The sequence below is a fragment of the Panthera uncia genome (assembly GCF_023721935.1).
Source record: "Panthera uncia isolate 11264 chromosome D3 unlocalized genomic scaffold, Puncia_PCG_1.0 HiC_scaffold_8, whole genome shotgun sequence".
In the NCBI taxonomy this organism is placed as follows: Eukaryota; Metazoa; Chordata; class Mammalia; order Carnivora; family Felidae; genus Panthera; species Panthera uncia.
Genome location: NW_026057586.1, coordinates 69,857,235 through 69,875,304, shown reverse-complemented (window position 1 = coordinate 69,875,304; position 18,070 = coordinate 69,857,235). Strand labels below are relative to the sequence as shown.

General features: G+C 54.2%; 1 protein-coding gene across 2 annotated transcripts; it reads left to right on the top strand.

Annotated features, from left to right (window-relative positions):
- The first annotated feature begins 65 nt into the window (after nucleotides 1–65).
- On the top strand, nucleotides 66–12,468 carry PES1 (pescadillo ribosomal biogenesis factor 1). Of its 2 annotated transcripts, none has more exons than XM_049618999.1 (15): nucleotides 66–200; nucleotides 1,220–1,299; nucleotides 2,062–2,215; nucleotides 3,383–3,492; nucleotides 5,820–5,991; nucleotides 6,077–6,166; nucleotides 8,731–8,847; nucleotides 8,960–9,034; nucleotides 9,258–9,344; nucleotides 9,481–9,611; nucleotides 9,988–10,113; nucleotides 10,233–10,417; nucleotides 10,873–11,039; nucleotides 11,182–11,340; nucleotides 11,967–12,468. In XM_049618999.1, the coding sequence occupies exons 1-15, from the start codon at nucleotides 177–179 to the stop codon at nucleotides 12,048–12,050; spliced, it is 1,761 nt and encodes a 586-aa protein (XP_049474956.1). In that variant the 5' UTR covers nucleotides 66–176; the 3' UTR covers nucleotides 12,051–12,468. The 2 variants fall into 2 exon arrangements, with proteins under 2 accessions (XP_049474956.1, XP_049474955.1); XM_049618998.1 differs by having other exon boundaries at nucleotides 69–200; nucleotides 11,179–11,340.
- The last annotated feature ends 5,602 nt before the right edge of the window (nucleotides 12,469–18,070 follow it).

The following is an 18,070-nucleotide window of genomic DNA, read 5'->3' as shown; positions in this document are numbered from 1 at the left end:
AGTAGTAAATTTCGAGGAGGAAAGTCAAATAATTCCCCAGACTCGCTCAGGCACCTCATCGAGCAGCCCGCGCAGACCAGCGGCGTAGGGGCCTCGGGACCCTAAGCGGGGCACGTTGCGGGAGGAAGTGGCGCCGTCTGCCCACGGGGCGCTAGTAGACTCTTCAACGTGGAGCCATGGGAGGCCTAGAGAAGAAGAAGGTAAGTGGGGCATATGACCAGGCGGGGTGGCGCTGGGGGGCGGGGGGCGGGTGGTGGGAGCGACGGAGGCAGGGGACTGCGCCTTTCCCGGCCTCAGCCCTTCATGCGTACAGAAACGGCTGGGATCAGCGCAATGAGAAACAGCCACGAGATGGGGTCCGAGAATGGGCGAGGACGGCTATTCGTCCGATGAAGTTCAGGAAAGAACCTTGGAGTAGGGCTGTAAAACAAAGTTGGTGTTGCCAAGCAAAGCTTCACCCCAAATGCAGCCCCGGTCATAGCATCTTGCTTAATATTTGAAACATAGTAGAGATCCTCTTATTTTCTGTTAAGTGAATAAATGATGGAGGGGAGAGGTTTTTTGGCTTAGGGCATGCATTTTCAACCAGATATCACCCCCAAAGGAACAAAAATTTGTTGAAGGGATCTTAGATATTTCAATGGTTTGTGGCCCTCTAAAATACCACATTAAACAGATCTTTGGTATGTCTGTAGTATTAATATTTCGTGGGGCTGTGAGAGGGGATGATTAAGGGGGAGGTCTAAAAAGCCTTCTGGTGGTAAGGGTTGGTTATAGTGAAAAAGTTGAAAAAACCAGTTTAGGGGATTAGGCACTGAGGCTCAGGACTCAGACCTACGTTTGAATCCCAGCCCTTAAAAATCTGTGTGATCTGGACACAAGCCATGGTTGTTGTGAGGATTAAATAAAATAATTGCTGATCAAAGTAGCCAATACTTAGAGCCACTACTAAGTGCTTTTGGTATAGCACCTGATCCATAGCAACCTCATGGTCCCCAGCATCATGCAGATGTGTGTGTCCTTTATGCTGAGTACTGCAAGGACAGTACAGGAGAGCTTGTTCAGGTGGGTGGACTCCTTCCCTATAGCATTTCCTGTCCCAGAAGCCTATCAGCTGGTTATGCACAGTGATAGTTGCCCCTAGCATGAGGCATGCCCAGAGATTGATGCCATCACTGCAATCATTGCTAATGGTCACTTGGGTTTTTTTCTCCCCAAGTATGAACGAGGCTCTGCCACCAACTACATCACCCGAAACAAAGCCCGAAAGAAGCTGCAGCTGAGCCTGGCCGACTTCAGGTGAGGTTGGAGAGGAGTGGCATAAGGGGGCCACGGGGGTTCCTGAGCAATGAATCATGCTCAGTAATGGTGAAAACTCAGCCACATCCCTATCTTCCCTGTGCCACCACAAACTGTCCAGAATTCTGACATTTCTCATTCTCTTCCTCATCTGGCTTTGCTGTAAGTGAGCTGTGCTTTGCCAGGTGTGGTCTCTAGGGAAGCTGGAGAATGGGTCATGCCACCCTTAATCATCAGAATGGGTCCACTGGTACAAGGCATTGCTACTCTCTGGCTGGGTCTTTGTCACCCATTCGCTCTGTTCTGGCAGAAGAGACCCCTGATCCTGCACCTAGGGGTTCTCAACTCCTCGTAGAGTCAAATCATATCTTTCCACAGCCTGTGGGCCCTGCCACATGGCCCACTTTTAGTCACGCAGCACTTTTCGCTCCTACAGCCTCTGTCCTTCCTAGGATGCCTTTCCCTCTACCTTTTATATGGCTGAAGTGTGAGTTTCTCAGCAAGGCCTTTCCTGACTCCCTTTGTGAAAAAAGGATACCTGCCATCTGGCCCCTGTTAGCATTCTGATTGTTTCCTTTCTGGTGCTTGTGACAGTCTACATTAGGTGGTTTTGGGGGAACTTGGGATTGTCAGATCCTGCACTAAGATGTGAATTCTCTAAGGGCAAGGCCCCCATTTTCATTGTTCCCTGCTGTTTTGCTGGCCTGATGTGGCCAGTGCTTAGTACATTTACCTACAGAAGGAATAATTTTTATCTTCCAGGCGGCTGTGCATCCTGAAGGGCATTTATCCCCATGAACCGAAACATAAGAAGAAGGTTAACAAGGGCTCCACAGCAGCCCGAACTTTTTACCTTCTCAAAGACATCAAGTTCCTCCTCCACGAACCTATTGTCAACAAGTTCCGGGAGTACAAGGTAAGGCCTAGGCTCTAGTGTCTGGATGGGGTCCATCGCTGCTCTGTGACCCACCACCCGTGACCTTGGGCAGATTGTTTAACCTCTCTGAGCAAGCCTATGGAAGGGTGAAGTAATTCTACCTCAAAGGAATGTCTTGAGGATTAACCAAATGAGATCACATGTGTGGAAATCATTTGCACAGAACCTGGCAAATGATTAATGCTTTACCTGTTGTACCTTTCCCCTGGGTCTTTTGGAAGAATAAATTTATTGCCTTTGAAGCAAAGGTGGTACTATTTGAGCGGCTTTTTTTGTGTATTCTTCTTTGCCCAAAGAAACCGCTGCTTTTCGAATTCATTCTGGAATTGCTCCCAGGAGACCAAGCTTTTTATTCCACGAATAGAAACTATTAAATGCTTAAATACCACAGGGAAAGTAGAAACCTCATAGACCAAATGCAGGTAATTGAGAGTAGACTACTGTTACTGAAGCCTTCACTGAGCTGCAGGGCCAGGCTGAGGCCCTGTGCTAGGAAGGGTGAGGCGCCGCCTGGTGGCCACAGGAGACTGGCCAGCGCCTGCTGCTGGCCCTCTTGTGGAAAATGGCTGTCTTGGAGCTGCTGTTCACGACACTAGCAGAGGCAGCTTTAGAGCCTTTGAAGAGCACCAAGGGCAGGCCTGACCAAAAGTACTTATAGGGAAGAAATCAGTTGGCTTGGAGGACCTTCTGGGCCCATGCCTGGCCTTGGCTGCATTTTCCTGTGTGACCTAGCCCCATATGTGGGTCCGTGGCTTGCTTCATGCCCGTGCAGACTGGTGCTGAGAATGAAGGCCAGCCTTCCTGGCCCTGAGCTGCTTTGCTGGTGAGTCACTTGGCCTCAGTTGGAAAATAGAGCTGAAAACATGTTTTCATGTAAATGTGAGGAGTCAGCCTTCTAAGTGGTTATCTCTGGTCATCCATCATAGGTGCAGCAAGCTGGCTCTGCTTATCAGTGTGGGTCAGTTTTGATGTTTTTTGGAGTTTGCTGTTTTATACATCCTGGGCTTGAGGGGGTCAGATGGCACAGACAGCTGTGGTCAGCTTCAGAAAGCCTTGAGAGCCCTCCTGCCCCATGCATCCCTCTTCGATGAAAGAGGGGTTTCCAGGAGCCTTTGGTCCCAGCATCAGTGATCTTCTGTCGCCCAGGTGTTCGTCCGGAAGCTCCGGAAGGCCTATGGGAAGAGTGAGTGGAACACGGTAGAGCGTCTGAAGGACAACAAACCAAACTACAAACTTGATCACATTGTCAAGGAGCGGTGAGTTGGGGACTCAGTCCAAGCACTGGGATTAAGACCAGGACCCTGCTTATGTTGCTGGCATCCTTTTGGAGGAAGCCGACCAAAAAAAAAAAAAAAAACCAAACAAACAAATTGCTATAATGATTGCAAGTCACGGCAAGAGCCATGTGGGATGCTAACAGTGTAAAGGGATCTGGGGGACATATGTTAGTTACAGGTTTGTCAGATAAGTCTTTGGGGGCAGATGTTTCAGCCAGCCAAAGGAAGCCTGGTCAAAGCAGAGGAAACAGCAGGTGTATAGGCCCTGTGGTGATCGAGAGCCAGAGTTCTGGGAGTGCACACCAGGCACATGGTCACACCTGGCAGACATGGCTGGCTGCCTCTGATCTTAAGTGTTTTTTGCCCAGCCTACTCAGCAGTCCCACTCATCCATTGACAAAGTCAGTGGTTCTTAACCAAGCAGTTTTGGCCCCTAGGAGACATTTGGCAATGTCTGGAGGCACTTGTGGTTCTTGTGACTTGGGCTTGGGGGGCAGGGGAGGAGTCTTACTGGTGTTTAATGGGTAAAGGTCGGGGATGCTGCTAAACAGTCCCCACCACACAGAACAACCTGGCCCAAATTGTCAGTAGTGGTAAGGTTCTGAAATTCTGGGCTAGTGAATGTCTGCTTTCTCTTGGGGGCTGATGGCCTGGGAACACTTAGTTCCAGGCTGGATGGACTTGGCTCATTGAGTCAGGCCAGCCATGGGCTAGCATGGGAAGAGCCCTGGCTTAGGAGCCCAACATGTGTCCTCACTATAGCTCTGCAGCCTGGGTGGCCTGAGAACAGTTCCTGCTCTGAGCAAGTTCTCTCAGAGAGAGACGATAGCTCCTGTCCTGTGTGTGACACACAGCTGTTGTGTGGAGCAAATGTAAAATTACACATACAAAAAATCAAGTGTCTGGATTCATGCCCATACCAGGTGGCCATGTGGTTGTGGTGTTCCAAGTGTGTGTCACCCCCATTTCCTTAACCATCCGGTTAAAAAAAAAACAGGTGGCTCGGGTGCTATTTCTACAAAGGCCCTGGATTGGTGGGTTTGTCAATGAGGTGTAGAGAGGAAAACTTTGAGGCACCAGAGGGGGCCAGTTGAGGTTCCCACCTCCACACAAGAAAACCAGATGCCTCTCTTCCTGCTGTCTTTGGAGAGGCCCCTGCAGCCTTTCTTCCATCTTGGTATGGTTCGAAGACTGGCAGGTTCCTCCTGAGGCATTGCAAGGAGTGTTGCCCTGGAAGGACTATGGCCACCTCTGGTCTCGTGGCTTTCAGAGTTCCTTTTTGAAGCAGCAGAACCCTTTCTTCAAAAGAAAACTTCCTGGAAGGCAGTTAGGGTGCCAGAGGCCCTGACAACCACTCTGGCTGGGGGAGGGAGACCTGAGGCCCTGTCTGTCCACTTGTCCCCAAGTGTTTCCAGGGAGCTGCAGGAGCCCAGTTTTAAACCAATAGTCTGTTCCAACAATGTCATTTTCCAAATGATATCACTAGGGTTGGGTGAGGCAAAGGGACCCATTCTGGGTCACAGCTGGGACGAATCCAGGTGTCCTTACATGTACTCCAGTGTCCTCTCCATGACCCAGGCCCCCATCCCTCAGCAGGGCAGATGTGCCGTAGTGGATCCTCCACCGCCATGGATGGCTCATTCTCGTCAGCTTCCTAATTTACCACAGGATTCCTGGAGGCACTTTCTTGCTCTGACTTTTCCTGCCCCAGGACTGAAAAAATTCCAGCATTTTTATCATCTGGTTCTAATTGGTTCTGCAAACTTAGAGGTCTGGGTGGTGAGGCACAAGACATAACCCACTCTGGTGACCTGTGGCTGGGCCAAGCTGTAAGTGCTGCTGAGTGTGGGCAGGCCCCACCCTCCCCCTTGGTCCACTAGGTCAGCATCACATTTTTCTGCTTTCTGTTTTGGACATCCAGATATATTTGCTTTGAACTGCAGTTTCCACCTTGAAAAAGAGTTAGCGAGCCACTGACTCGGTCTACCCTCTTTGGCCACAAATAGAAATGGGTCCAGGTGGAGACTGGTGAGCAGTGGGTGTCTTCAGAACCTCCATTGGGATTTCTCTGGTCCTCAGAGCTAAGTGGGCATTTCCTCATTCCATGGTTCCTCCCAAGGCTATAGGGAAGCTGGCACTGCCAGGCCCCTGGGCTTTGCCCAACTTTGTGGTCAGGAGATGAGAGTGGCAAAGCCTGATTGGGAATGGGGCCTCTGGGGTGACTAACAGGGTGGGCAAGGGATTCAGGGTCCCCCTTGAAACCCAGAGTGACAAAGCCTCTGGGCACTGTTCTCTTGGTCCTGCAGGTACCCCACATTCATAGACGCTCTACGGGACCTGGACGACGCCCTCTCCATGTGCTTCCTCTTCTCCACCTTCCCACGGACTGGCAAGTGCCACGTGCAGACCATTCAGCTGTGCCGCCGGCTCACTGTGGAGTTTATGCACTATGTCATTGCTGCCCGTGCCCTGCGCAAGGTAAGCCCAGGGCCTCCTGGGGAAGGGGGCACCGCCCAGCTCCCTCCTTTGCCTGCCCTTTTCACCACACTGTCTCTCCCCATAGGTCTTCTTGTCCATCAAAGGCATTTACTACCAGGCTGAAGTGCTGGGGCAGCCCATCGTGTGGATCACACCGTATGCCTTCTCCCATGATGTGAGTATGCTCATGGGGAAGGCAGGGGCCTGTGCTGGGCCATTGCTCCTTCTCTGGCTCCTACACAGAGATGAGGACTTGGGCAGGGTGGGGGATTTTGTTGTCCTGCATAGTCCAGCATGTGCTGGGTTCCTGCGTGTGGCCGGGGCTAGGATGTGGGGTGAGGAGTGTACTGCACAGCATCATAGTAAGAACTGGAGTCAGCCTGTCTCCAGCATCCTCCAGCTGGGTGACCTTGGACATGTTCTGCACCTCTCTCTGCCTCAGTTGATGTGCTTCCACTTTCTAAGCCTTGTCCTGAGGATATAAGAAAAAATAAAATCTTTCAAAGTGCCTGGTGCCTGGCCCTTTGGGGTTGCTGAGTGAACAGTGAGCAACTGCCAAGGCTTGGATGAGCCTAACCCTACCCTCAGACCCATGGGGTCGTCATCTCACTCTGCCACTAGTGGCTGCCAGACCTTGGCCAGGCTGCTTTGCGTAACTCCTCAGCTTCCGCTGACCGCTACCCAGGGCTGGGGGGACTGGGAGAGATGGAGGAGGATGAGCACATGAGAAGCTTTTAGCACATGGTACTACTTATTTATTTTGGTTTAAACTGGGAATTTTTGGCAGGGATCCACAGAAATCCTGGTTTTGCCTCCTCGTGGGACAGCATTAGCCTCTATTCCCCTCCACAGTCTCGGTCAGGCTGTCCCTCTGCCTGACTTGTCATCTTGTGGGCCTGCATTTGACCCAGTTTCTTGCCTGTGCCTTGAGCAGCAAATGCACCAGCCTGGCTGGACAGTGTGTTCACCTGCCAAGTTATCGGGTGCTCCAGGTTGAGCTGGGGGTCTGGGCCCCTCCCCTTTACTCTGGGTTGGCAGGGGTCCGAGGCCAGAACCCACTCTGACCACAGGGCAGTGGAGGTGTTTGGGGGTACGCTGCAGTCTGTGGGTAAGAGGCAGCTTGGTCCTCAGCAATCCCCTCTTCCCACTCTTCAAGGCAGTTGTGTGCCAAAGCCTTTGGCCCTTCCCTCTTCCTTGTTCCTTCCCTTCTGTCCTTCTCCTTCCTCCCTGTCTTCCTGCCATGCTTCCTTCCTCTCTGGCCCTCTCTCTCCTTCCTTCTCTCTGATGTCCCACCCCCGTGCTGCTCAGACTGGTCTTTGTATGTCCTCTGGGTAGTGAATAGGGCCCTGTGGAGGCCAGCCTCCACACAGCTGACCCTGGGGGAAGGGAACAGACTGCCCATTCCTCCTTCCTCCCTGGCCAGCTTACTGCTACTTCCTCTCAGCAGGAGAATGGGGGACCAGTCCTGGGTCATAGCTGAGGCCCTTGTGTCCTCTTTCCCTGAGCAGCCAGTGCTGGGCTCTTCAAAGTACGACCCAGGCAGGCAGTAGGGTGGGGGGGGGGGAGGGGGTTGGAGGGACCCTGCTCAGCACTATGCAGTTCAGAATGGAGTTGTCCTCAGATGCTCTTGGAAGGATGGAGGTGTGAGTAGGGGGACAGGTGGGGTACCTCTTGGTCCCTGCATCCTCACACTCACACTGCCCAGTGGCAAGATACAGAAACAGTTCAAAGTCACAGGCATGGCCAGCATAAAAAGGGACGTTGTGATCACTACTAACTTTGACATTGCTCGGGATATCCTGCCATCCAGGTCCCGGAGGTCAGCAGAGCTGGGCTAGCCTCCCGGGTTGTTGGGGGCAGTGCTGCTCAAGAGACGAGGCTGTTTTTCTGGCTTTCAGATCCTTTCCGTGTTTTGCTTTATCAACTCCTCAAGGGCAAAGATGAGTCCTTTGATGTTCCCTACTTGCTGGGTTGGCTGCTCTTGAGGGTAGCTGTGTGCCTTTGCCCCAAGCAAGCAGCTTTTCTCCCATCATTTCTCCAGAGCTTCCTGGGGCTGAGCCAGGCAGCTGTTCCACCCTATCTTGGATCCTTAAGTTGTGCCTTTGTCTCTGGCTTGGGGCTGGGGCTGAGTTGCTGAATTGAGTCTCCATCCCTCCTGCCAAGGCTTGAGGATGCTGAGTTCTGTCCACCCAGGGTGACAGACTGCTTGCTGCAGGGCCACCTCTCCCAGCTGGACTGGCGATGGGGCGGGGCTCTGAGAGGCTAGCAGCTTAGGCCTGGAGAAGACATTTAATGAAGATTATGGGATGACTGATGCATAGGAATGAGCTGTGACCAGACTGGCCTGGAAGGCCACCTCTGTGACCGAAGTCTGGTCTGAGCTGGGATTTATAGGATGATTGGGGAGTTTGGGCAGGGGCAGGGGAGCTCCATCCAGTCCTGGGAGCAGCATGACAGAACTTTCCCTTTTCTCCTTTTCATCTCCCCCTTTCTGGCTCAGGGATTTGGACTGACCTCAGGATGCCCCTAACCTTTGGGACCCCTGTCCAGAGCCTCAGCCAAAATGCTCCCGGGTAGAACATGCCACATGGCTCCTTCTCATGGAACAGAGCTCTGAAGGCAGGGCTACCATGGTAGAGCTTCAGGCAGGCTGGAGTCCCCTGCCCCATGTGGGTTGTCCGTGCTGTCTTTCCCCTGTACCTGCACCTGCACTGCCAATGGGTCTTCTGTGCCCCCCAGCACCCAACAGATGTTGACTACAGGGTCATGGCCACCTTCACCGAGTTCTACACCACTCTACTGGGCTTCGTCAACTTCCGCCTCTACCAGTCGATCAACCTGCACTACCCGCCCAAGGTAGGACCCCAGCCTGGGTCTTTCTCAGTGTGCAGGGGCTGTGGCCCTTCTCCCCACATGGATGTAGAGGGCTGTGGCATCTTCTCCCTCTGATCTTCCCCCTGCCTCGCAGCTGGAGGGTCAGGCCCATGCAGAGGTGAAGGCCAGTGAGGACACCTATGCCTTGGACTCTGAGAGCTCTATGGAGGTGAGAGAAGCTTCCAGAGCACTGGCCCTGTATCCCCTCAGAAGGGTGGGTCCTGGCCTGGGGGTGGGACTGTGCATGGCTAGATGAGTGGGCTCGGGGCTTGCCCTTGCAACGCAAGCCCACTGATGTCCCAGAACTGTTGCTGCTCCACCTTCCCCACCCTGACCGTGCACGCAGACAAGATCTCCCACCTGCAAGCAACAGCTCTGCTTCTTTCCTATAGAAACTGGCGGCCCTTGGTGCCAGTCTGGCCCGCATGGTAGTGCCTGTGGAGGAGGAGGCTGAGGTGGACGAGTTTCCTGCTGATGGGGTGAGGACTGCGTGCTGGGGTAGTGGCGGGCGTTGGGACTGAGGGACCTAGATGGAAGCTGAGGACCATCTCCGCCCTCTGCCCTCCAGTGCGGGTGTGGGCAGGTCTGATGGTGCCATGGCCCCTTTTGTGGCAGGAGATGACAGCACAGGAGGAGGACCGCAGGAAGGAGCTGGAGGCGCAGGAAAAGCACAAGAAGCTCTTTGAGGGCCTGAAGTTCTTCCTGAACCGTGAGGTGCCCCGCGAGGCCCTGGCTTTTGTCATCAGGTGGGAAGCTGATGGCATTGGCTCTGCCACACTCTGGGCTGCGTCCCGCCCCGGATGCCCGACAGTAATATCAGGGTGGTGTCAGCATCCACCCCTCAGGGCGCTTGTGCAAATTCACCTGTGTGGGCTTGGAGAGTGCTTGGCTCACTCTGGAGTATGTGGCAAGCACTTGTCAGAGGGCAGCTGACACCACTTTCTCACCAGCTTAGGGCAGGCCTCCACTGGGCTGGCACTGGATATGTTAGCCTGACGACAGGGCTGATCCTGGTGTGGGGTGGGGACAGGAGTGTCCCGGGAGGGTGAGCTTGTGGGCCAGTGGGTCCCAGGACAGCCACTTCATACTGAGTACTCTTGTGGGCTCCTCCTGTGCCTGTAGGAGTTTTGGGGGGGATGTGTCCTGGGACAAGTCTCTGTGCATTGGGGCCACATATGATGTCACAGACTCCTGCATCACCCACCAGATTGTGGACCGGCCTGGGCAGCAGACACCTGTTATTGGCAGGTAAGCCCCCAAGGCTCTCATCTTCCTCCTCCTGTTTGGGTTTCTGGGTGTAGAGGTCTGTCTCAAGCGCAGATGCAGTGGGGCTTCAGGTTGCTTCCATGACCTGTCTCCACCACCAGGTATTATGTGCAGCCCCAGTGGGTGTTTGACTGTGTAAATGCCCGGCTCCTCCTCCCCGTGGCAGACTACTTCCCTGGAGTGCAGTTGCCTCCACACCTCTCACCCTTCGTATCAGAGAAGGAAGGAGATTACATCCCTCCTGAGAAGCTGAAGCTGCTGGCCCTGCAGCGGGGAGAGCACCCAGGTGAGTGGGCCAGGCGATGGGGTGGATGGGTGCCTCCAGGCTGGTTTTGGCCTCGGCCCCACCTGTTTGTTTCCCTTCTTGGCTACAAAGATAGCAAACTCCTGAGAGTGGGCAGCAGGGGCACAAAGCCCTTTAAGCCTACCTTTGGAGTAAGGCTTAGGAGAAGGCAACGTTTGTATTCTATGATCACCTGTTGATGTTGAGAGTAACTGAGCATGAGTGGTCTGGAAGTTGTCATCAGTATTTATATAGGAGGTGGCAGAGCTCAGGAGGAGGCGCCTTGAGTTTCCTCTGAAGGTGTTTGGGGCTGTGGGGAGAGGTGCCGGAAGGAGCTGTGGTTGGGGCAGCCCTGCACCGTATCTGGAATGTCTTCATGGCTGAGGAATGTGGTGCCTGGCCCCAGTTCTCACCCTGCAAGGAGGAGAGCAGGCTCAGAAGTCGTTGGTTATTTACAGGAAGTATGGATGAATCTGAAGAGAAGGATGAAGAGGAAGACAATGATAGTGATGGTGATGAAGGGGGAGAAAATGAAGAGGAGGAGGAAGAAGATGTGGAGGCCGGTTCAGAAAAGGAAGAAGAGGCCCGACTGACAGCCCTGGAGGAGGAGAGGATGGAGGGGAAGGTACTGGGAAGCTGACTGGGGGTGCAGTCTGGAAAGCAGCTCCACTGGCCATCTTTGGTACCAGCCCTGGGCCAGAAGGGCAAGAGCCAGGGGACTGGTGGGGGTGGGGCATCTGCAAGTGTTGACCCTGTGTCCCCAGAAGCCCAGAGTGATGGCAGGCACTGTGAAGCTGGAGGACAAGCAGCGGCTGGCCCAGGAGGAGGAGAATGAAGCCAAGCGCCTGGCCATCATGATGATGAAGAAGCGGGAGAAGTATCTTTATAACAAGATCATGTTTGGCAAGAGGCGCAAAATCCGAGAGGTGAGTCCCTGCCATCTGCCTGAGACTCCAGGTATGGCCACCAGATGTGGCTGCACATGTGAACTCTGGGGCCAGCTGGCTCTCCTCTGTGCTGATTCCATCCCTTTTGTAGCTTATGCAAGTGGCCTGTTACCTGCTGATAGGATTGGATTGTTTTTCATTTTGAGGCATTCTTAGAAAATATCCTTGAGCGCATCCCTTTGAAGTCTCTGCAGAGTAAATTCTTAGGCATGTCATTGTCAGGTTGAGAGGCCTATGTGTGTTTTGTAGTAGGTATTGCCAAATGGTCCCCAGGGGAAAAGACTACTGTTCCAGGTTGACACCTCCCCAGCAGCCTGGTGAAGGTTTGATTGGCACTCAGCTTTCCCAAGGAGAAGGGTAAATGGGGCAGTTGCCTCTGGCTCTAGGAACGTGGGATCCTATTAACTTGCTGTGGGCCCATAACATAATAGAGTCATAAAGGCAAAGGTAAAGGCATGTTTAATGACCTGAGGTGGTTCAAATAATTGTTTTTTCTCCTGGTAATTTGCTTTTTTAGTTTCTGTGGAAGCTCTGCTTTTAAGGGATGGCCTTGAGTAGGAGAAGTACCCTACAATCACAGCTTGATCCCCCTTTGCTCCTCACAGGCCACCAAATTGGCAGAGAAGCGGAAAGCCCACGACGACGCTGTGAGGTCTCAGAAGAAAGCCAAGAAGGCCAGGCCCGTGTGAGTGGTGGCAGCCTCTTGATGGGCGAGGCCCGCTCCTGGCAGCTGGACTTGGCACAGGCAGGCCAGAGGACCCAGGCTTGGTGGCAGACCAGAGTCTCTTCTCTTTTCATCCCCTTCCTCCCCCTGCCAGCCCTGGCTTCCTCTCAAGCTCTCTGGCTGGATCCCCAGCCTCCCTTGGATGGAGCTCCCTGCTGGTGGCTGGGCAGAGGAGAGGCCTTTGTGCCCAGCCCAACTTGATGCTCCCAGGAATCAGTGACATGGGGGGCAGGACCAGCCCCCCACCAGTTGCTCCCTGTTCCCTGGTTTTCTGTAGTGCACCCCTCCCTGCAAGGTTGGACTGGTGATTTTCCTGCTGCTGTGTTGGGGCGAGGGTGAGGAAGCATTTGTTATTAAACAGCTGGAGTTTTGGAATGATTGAATTCTGTGTCTCATTAGCCTTCTTGGGGTTGGAGAAGGGACACCTAGTGACGTGGAGTCTACCCTTTGTTCACATTCCAGCCCAGGTACTTTTCCCCTGTAAACATTGCTTCCTTGTGTGTAAATTAGGGGTAGAAATTCTGGAGCCTCTCTGGGGAGCCAGGAGTGCTGTAGGTGAGGAAGGTTCAGTGATAATGTTATGCAGACTTAGTATCAAGGTCTAGAAAGTAAGGTGCTCTATAAATACCAACTGTGATTGTTATAACTTTCTGCTGGAGTAAGACCAGAGGTGAAAGCCAGTGCCTAAAGGATTTGTGAGGCTTGAGTTGAGGGGTACCTAGCTTTACCTTGTTGGCTCATGGTCAGAACTACCCAGTAACCCCCAGTGTGGGCATTGCCACCAGTCTGACTTGTGACCCTTGCTGGGACAGCCTTACAGCTTCCCACCTGACCCTAACAGTGCCCTTGCTGAGGCCTGGAGAAACATGCCTTTGCCTAGACTGCTAGGATCCCACTGCAGAGCCAGGGCCAGAAACCAGGGCTCAGGACGGTGCTCAAGGCTATCAGGAGCTGGGGCCAGGGTATTGGAGTGTGGCTTTGGGATGGGGTTCCATGTCCCCCCAGTCGGCACCTGAGGGCCTTGGCCTGTGCCCAGTCTCTCTCAAAGTGTTTTGGGCAGTGGCTGCAGGCTCACCGTGTGCAGGGGGGAAGACCAGAGTTTGGCAGGCTCTGGCAGAGGGACCAGAGAACCCAGGGCCCCCCTCTTGGCTGGGCCTTGCTGTGGGTGGGGAGGGTTATGTTCTACTCTGGCATGCTCATGGGGATAGGGTGGTATATGTCCGTGCAGAGGCAGGGATGGGGTCAGGGCCTCTGGAGCCAAAGCCTGCTGCCCTAGGGAATGAATGCCTTGGGCCTGCCTCGGTGCATGTGCATCCCAGGACCATGGCAAGAGTGCCAGGGCAAGGCTGGAAAGCAAGCCCATCAGATATGGAAAAATCCCCGGCAGCCATGATGATGTGGAATTTTCCCCATTCCAGAGTCGCCCATAATGGTGGGGGCAGTGGGGCTCTGACGTGGCCCATGCCCCACTGAGTGGCCACTGGTTTTGCACTGCCCACAGCTGGAGCTGTGCATTCCCAACTCAGGCGGGCACTACTTCCTATCCTTGGTCCTCTAGGGTGAGGAGGGAAGCCAGGAACTGAAAAAAGGTGGATGGGGATGGGGCACCTGCAGCCTGTGCTATGCTCAACTCTTATGGGCACCCTGGAGAGGTGTGGCAGCTGAGACCTCCTAGTGGCATGACTGGTTGCAGATAGGTCCCTTGTCTGAGCTTCCCTCAAGGGATTCTGGCACGACCCCCACCCCTCTTATCCACATTTTGGACCTCAAAAATATGTCCCCGGCTTGCCCTGACTCTTGAACCAGGAGCCCATACCTTACATTGGATCTTTAGGGTTCCGGAACCCCCAATAAAAGTTCAGCAATTGGTCTAGCCACCTCCCTTTTCCCAGAGCTGGGCTGCCCTCATCACCACCACCACGCCACCCCGTTTCCCAGGCACCCTCGAATCCCCTTCCGGGGCTGGGAGCTCAGCCCAGCCTCAGGGTCCGGCGGTGGGACAATGGCCCCGTTGGCGCTTCCGAGACAAACGCGCCTTGTTGAGCCGGCGGCGGGGGCGCGGCGCTGCGCTCGGGGACGCTGAATGCGGCTTCTGTGCGTTCCGGGCGGGCGCGGAGGGGCCGGGAGGGGGCCGGGGCCAGGGCGCCTATTGGCCGCAGCACCGGGGGACGGGCCAGGCGGCCGCACCTGGCCGGAGTAAGTGCGGCGGCGGCGGAGGCGGGAGCATGGTCCAGGCCCGGTGGAGTCGGGGGCCCGGGCGGGTACGCCCCGCCGCCTAGTAAGGGCCCGGGCGGCGCGGCCCGGGACGAACCAGCCACGCCAAGCCCGAGGAGAACGGGGCCAAGGTATGTTCTGGGGGCCCAGGACCCACCGCCAGCTTGTGCCCTGCCGGGGGTCTCTCGGCCGGTACTACCCAAACCTCCAAACTGGGACCGCAGTCAGACTCAGACTCAGAGCTGAGTGTTTGGGGAGTGCTGCACAACTGCTCCAGGGTCCCAGTGCCCCTGCCGGCTGACAGAGGGTGGGCAGGTGGGGGCAGGGAGGGGGCAGGTTGGTGTGTGCCCTGCCCTTGATTTCTTCCTCATAGACCCCTGTCCAGGGTTTTCCCAGTCCTTGGATGTGGGGTGGGTGGAGCTGGGTTGGAGCTGGAAGTCCATTAATGATTAATCTTGGACACAGCAGCCTGAGCTCTGGAGGAGGAAGGGCAGGGATCTCCCCTGTTCCCACCAGCACTCTCCCCAAGGAGGAGGGGCATCCGACCAGGGGCTAGGGGCCAGGAGAAGGGATGGGTCCCCTCTGCTTGGGGAAGGCCCTGTCCTAAACCACAGAGGGGGCAAGGCCACCAAAGAGAGGCATGTGGGAGTAGGACAAACCTTGATATCCAGGAAGGGCCCACAGGAAATCCAGCCAGTTGAGTTTCCAGGACCAGTGCCCAGGAGGGGGTCCAGCTTGGTCTGTCCCCTCAGTATCAAGCCAGTATTTGGTCACAGCACAGAGTAAGACTGTGGTCTCTTCCCAGTGGAGCCCTTCTCCCCACCTGTCTTGAGCAGGAGAGGGTATGATCACACATCTGGCTGCAGTAACCCACACCAGTGGGGGGGAGGGAGAGAGGGCTGCAGACCTGACACCTGATCGCCTGTGTTGCCAAGGTGACAGGTGCCATGAAAATCCTCAGGAGGACAGTCCAGTTGGGAGAATCCAACCTCTTCCTTTACCAAGGGGGTGACCCAAGGTCCAGGGAGGGTAAGGCACGAGTAGGCCTGGGCCAGAGCAGCCCCAATACTGCTGCACTGTATTTTGCCCTGCAGCGGAGGCATTGCTACCATCCCCATTATCCTTACGGAGAAACTGAGGCTCAGGGCAATTCAGTGACTTGCCCAAGGTCACATAGTTCAAAGGTGACTGAGTTGACTACAGATCACAGGAGTCCTGTCCCAGCCTGCATCTCAGGACCAAAGCCCTGCTCAAGACCTCTCTGCTGCTCTGGGGTCCTGGGCTCTTGGATCTGCCTGTGCTGCCCCAAACCCCTAGCTCAGGACCCCTCCCCCTCCTTGCCTTCCTAGCTCCCAGCTCTGCCTGACACTCAGGGGGTGGGCAGGCTGCTACCCTGGGAGCAGAGACAACAGAGCCCTGTTCCCAGCTGCCACCTCGGGCTGCTTCATTCCCTGCTTCTCACTCAGGCAGAGCCCTGCCTGAAGGAAGCTCCCTGTGGACAAAGAAGCCTGCCTGCTTCCCACATATCCCCTTGTCCAATGGACATGGGTCTGCTGTTTGAGAGCATGGGTTGGAGGCCCTCTTGTCACCCCGCAAGAAAGGGGTGTATCCCTGACAGTCCCCACTCTGGGCCCTAACAGACTGGTGTGTCACCCCAGTGAGAGGCAGTGATTAACCTGGGAGAATGAGACACAGATGGTAGAATTCCAGGCATGGCAGCAGGCTTGGGAAGGGCTTCTTGCTTCACTTTGACTGAGTGAGGAATATGAAGAACGACCCCTTTTGTGAGCCTTATTCTACTCCAGACGGGAAGGGCAGGATTGAGCAGAGGTGTCCATGGGGATCAGTGGGCTGGGGGCTGGAGGAATCCCCAGGTGAGGAGTGATGGTTGGAAAGAACTGGCGTCCCAGACAATACCTTCTTTTCCACCTGCCAGTTCCAGGTGGCTTGGGCACTCCCAGGCCTGGTCCCAACAGTGCCCTGACTTGTCATGGGACCTCAGGCAAGTCTTTTCTTATCTGTGCCTCAGCTTCCCCCGATGTGAAACCTGGGGGTTAGGGAACTTGGGTTTGGAGCATGGGAAGTACGGGTGTTTGGATGAGGAGGGTAGCCTCCCAGAAGTCTGCACTGGTGGGTTCTGTTTTTCCCGCCAAGTGGGTCTAGAAGGGTCATGATAATAATCTGAGGTATGAGCAAAGGGCTCTGCATGCCTTGTCTCATTTGATCCTCACAGCAAGCCCTTGAGAGGGTCAAAGTATTCCCATTTTTAAGAGGTGAGGCTCAGAGAGGGGAAATCACCTGCCCAAGACTGCCCAGCTGGGGAGTGATGGAGCCAGACTTCATAGCCAGAGCATCTCAGCCTCTCTACGAGGGGAGAGGCAGGTGGGAGGACCTAGGACGTGGTGCAGAGCAACTGCTCAGCACTTTGGAAAAACCTTTATATTGTTACATATTTTTATGCAAACAAGTGCATGACATTCCTTTAAAAAACATTTCAGTCAGGGTGCCTGGGTGGCTCATTCAGTTGAGCGTCCCACTTTGGCTCAGGTCGTGATCCTGTGGTTCCTGAGGTGGAGTCCTGAATCAGGCTCACTGTTGTCAACACAGAGCCCGCTTCGGATCCTCTGGCCCCCTCTCTCTCCCTGTCCCTCCCCTGTTCATGCTCTCTCTCTCTCTCTCTCAAATATTAAAAAAAATAAGTAAGTAAAAACAGTTCAGTCATGCTAGAAGATACAGAGAATGATATTACCAACCTCCACCTACTCACCTCTGGTGTTCTCAGTAATTTTGGTGCCAATAAAGAAATGACTGACTTCTTGGTTAACCTGTTCTTTGCCACTCTGAAGCTACTTTGGGGCAACTCCAGTCTGGTGGTGATTTTGCCCAGGCAAGGCAGTGTAGCAGGAAGAGCTTGCCTGTAGTTCTGACTTTGCCCATTTAGCCCCTCCACAAGTTTCTGAGCCTCAGTTTTCCCACCTGTCACATGGGCCAGCAGGTGACACTGGGAAACCTGTTGAGGTCCCAGGTATGGGTGCCATTTGAAACAGTAAAGACAGGTGACCCTGCAAGTTCAAAAAGTGCTTTCCGAGTCTTCAAAGACATTGCCCTCTTGTCAGTCAGCTGCCAGGCCTGGTACCCAACTGGCAGCCATTCCCCCAGCCAAGGGGGCAGTAGGAACAAGATGTCAGGGCTGACAGTTTGGGGGGGATCCTGCAAGCCAGCAAGTTGGGGTTCAGCTTAAGTGCCTCTCTGGGCGATCCTACCCATCTCTACTCCAGCACCCCACTCCAGAGGGACAGAGTGAGGAAGCTTCTGGGTCCTTGCAGGTCACTGCCCCAGGACTCCCAGGTAGAGGACCAACCTCTCCCTTCTGCACCTTTAACTGTGCAGCCCACACTTCCCAGATTCTCTGTCCCATGCCCCTGCTGCCTTTTCCCCACTGTAGGACACTGAGGCTCAGAGAGGGCTATGGTCACACAGCAAGGTGGGGTATGGTTCAGACTAGCCACTTCTCCCTCCTTCACCAGCCAGACTAGTTTTTCAAAATGGAAATATCTTTATTTTTCATTTTAGTTTTTTTCCCCAAGTAATACAGACTCTTGGTAAAACAAAATTATATATGTGTGTATATATATTTTCACTTCATTATATATTGTGGACACCATTTAAATGAATACATAACAAACCATGGGGTTAATGGCACGTAATATTTTTAACCATCCCCTATCATTGGACATTTAAGTTGTTTCTCTCCTCTTTGCTAAACTTTTG

What these genes read in the sequence shown, in the direction of transcription:
- PES1 (XM_049618998.1), top strand. Translation starts at nt 177, where the DNA reads ATGGGAGGCCTAGAGAAGAAGAAG. An exon ending in ACAAGTTCCGGGAGTACAAG is followed by an intron (nt 2,216 to 3,382) that starts GTAAGGCCTAGG and finishes TCTGTCGCCCAG; the next exon opens with GTGTTCGTCCGGAAGCTCCG. An exon ending in AGAGGCGCAAAATCCGAGAG is followed by an intron (nt 11,341 to 11,966) that starts GTGAGTCCCTGC and finishes TGCTCCTCACAG; the next exon opens with GCCACCAAATTGGCAGAGAA.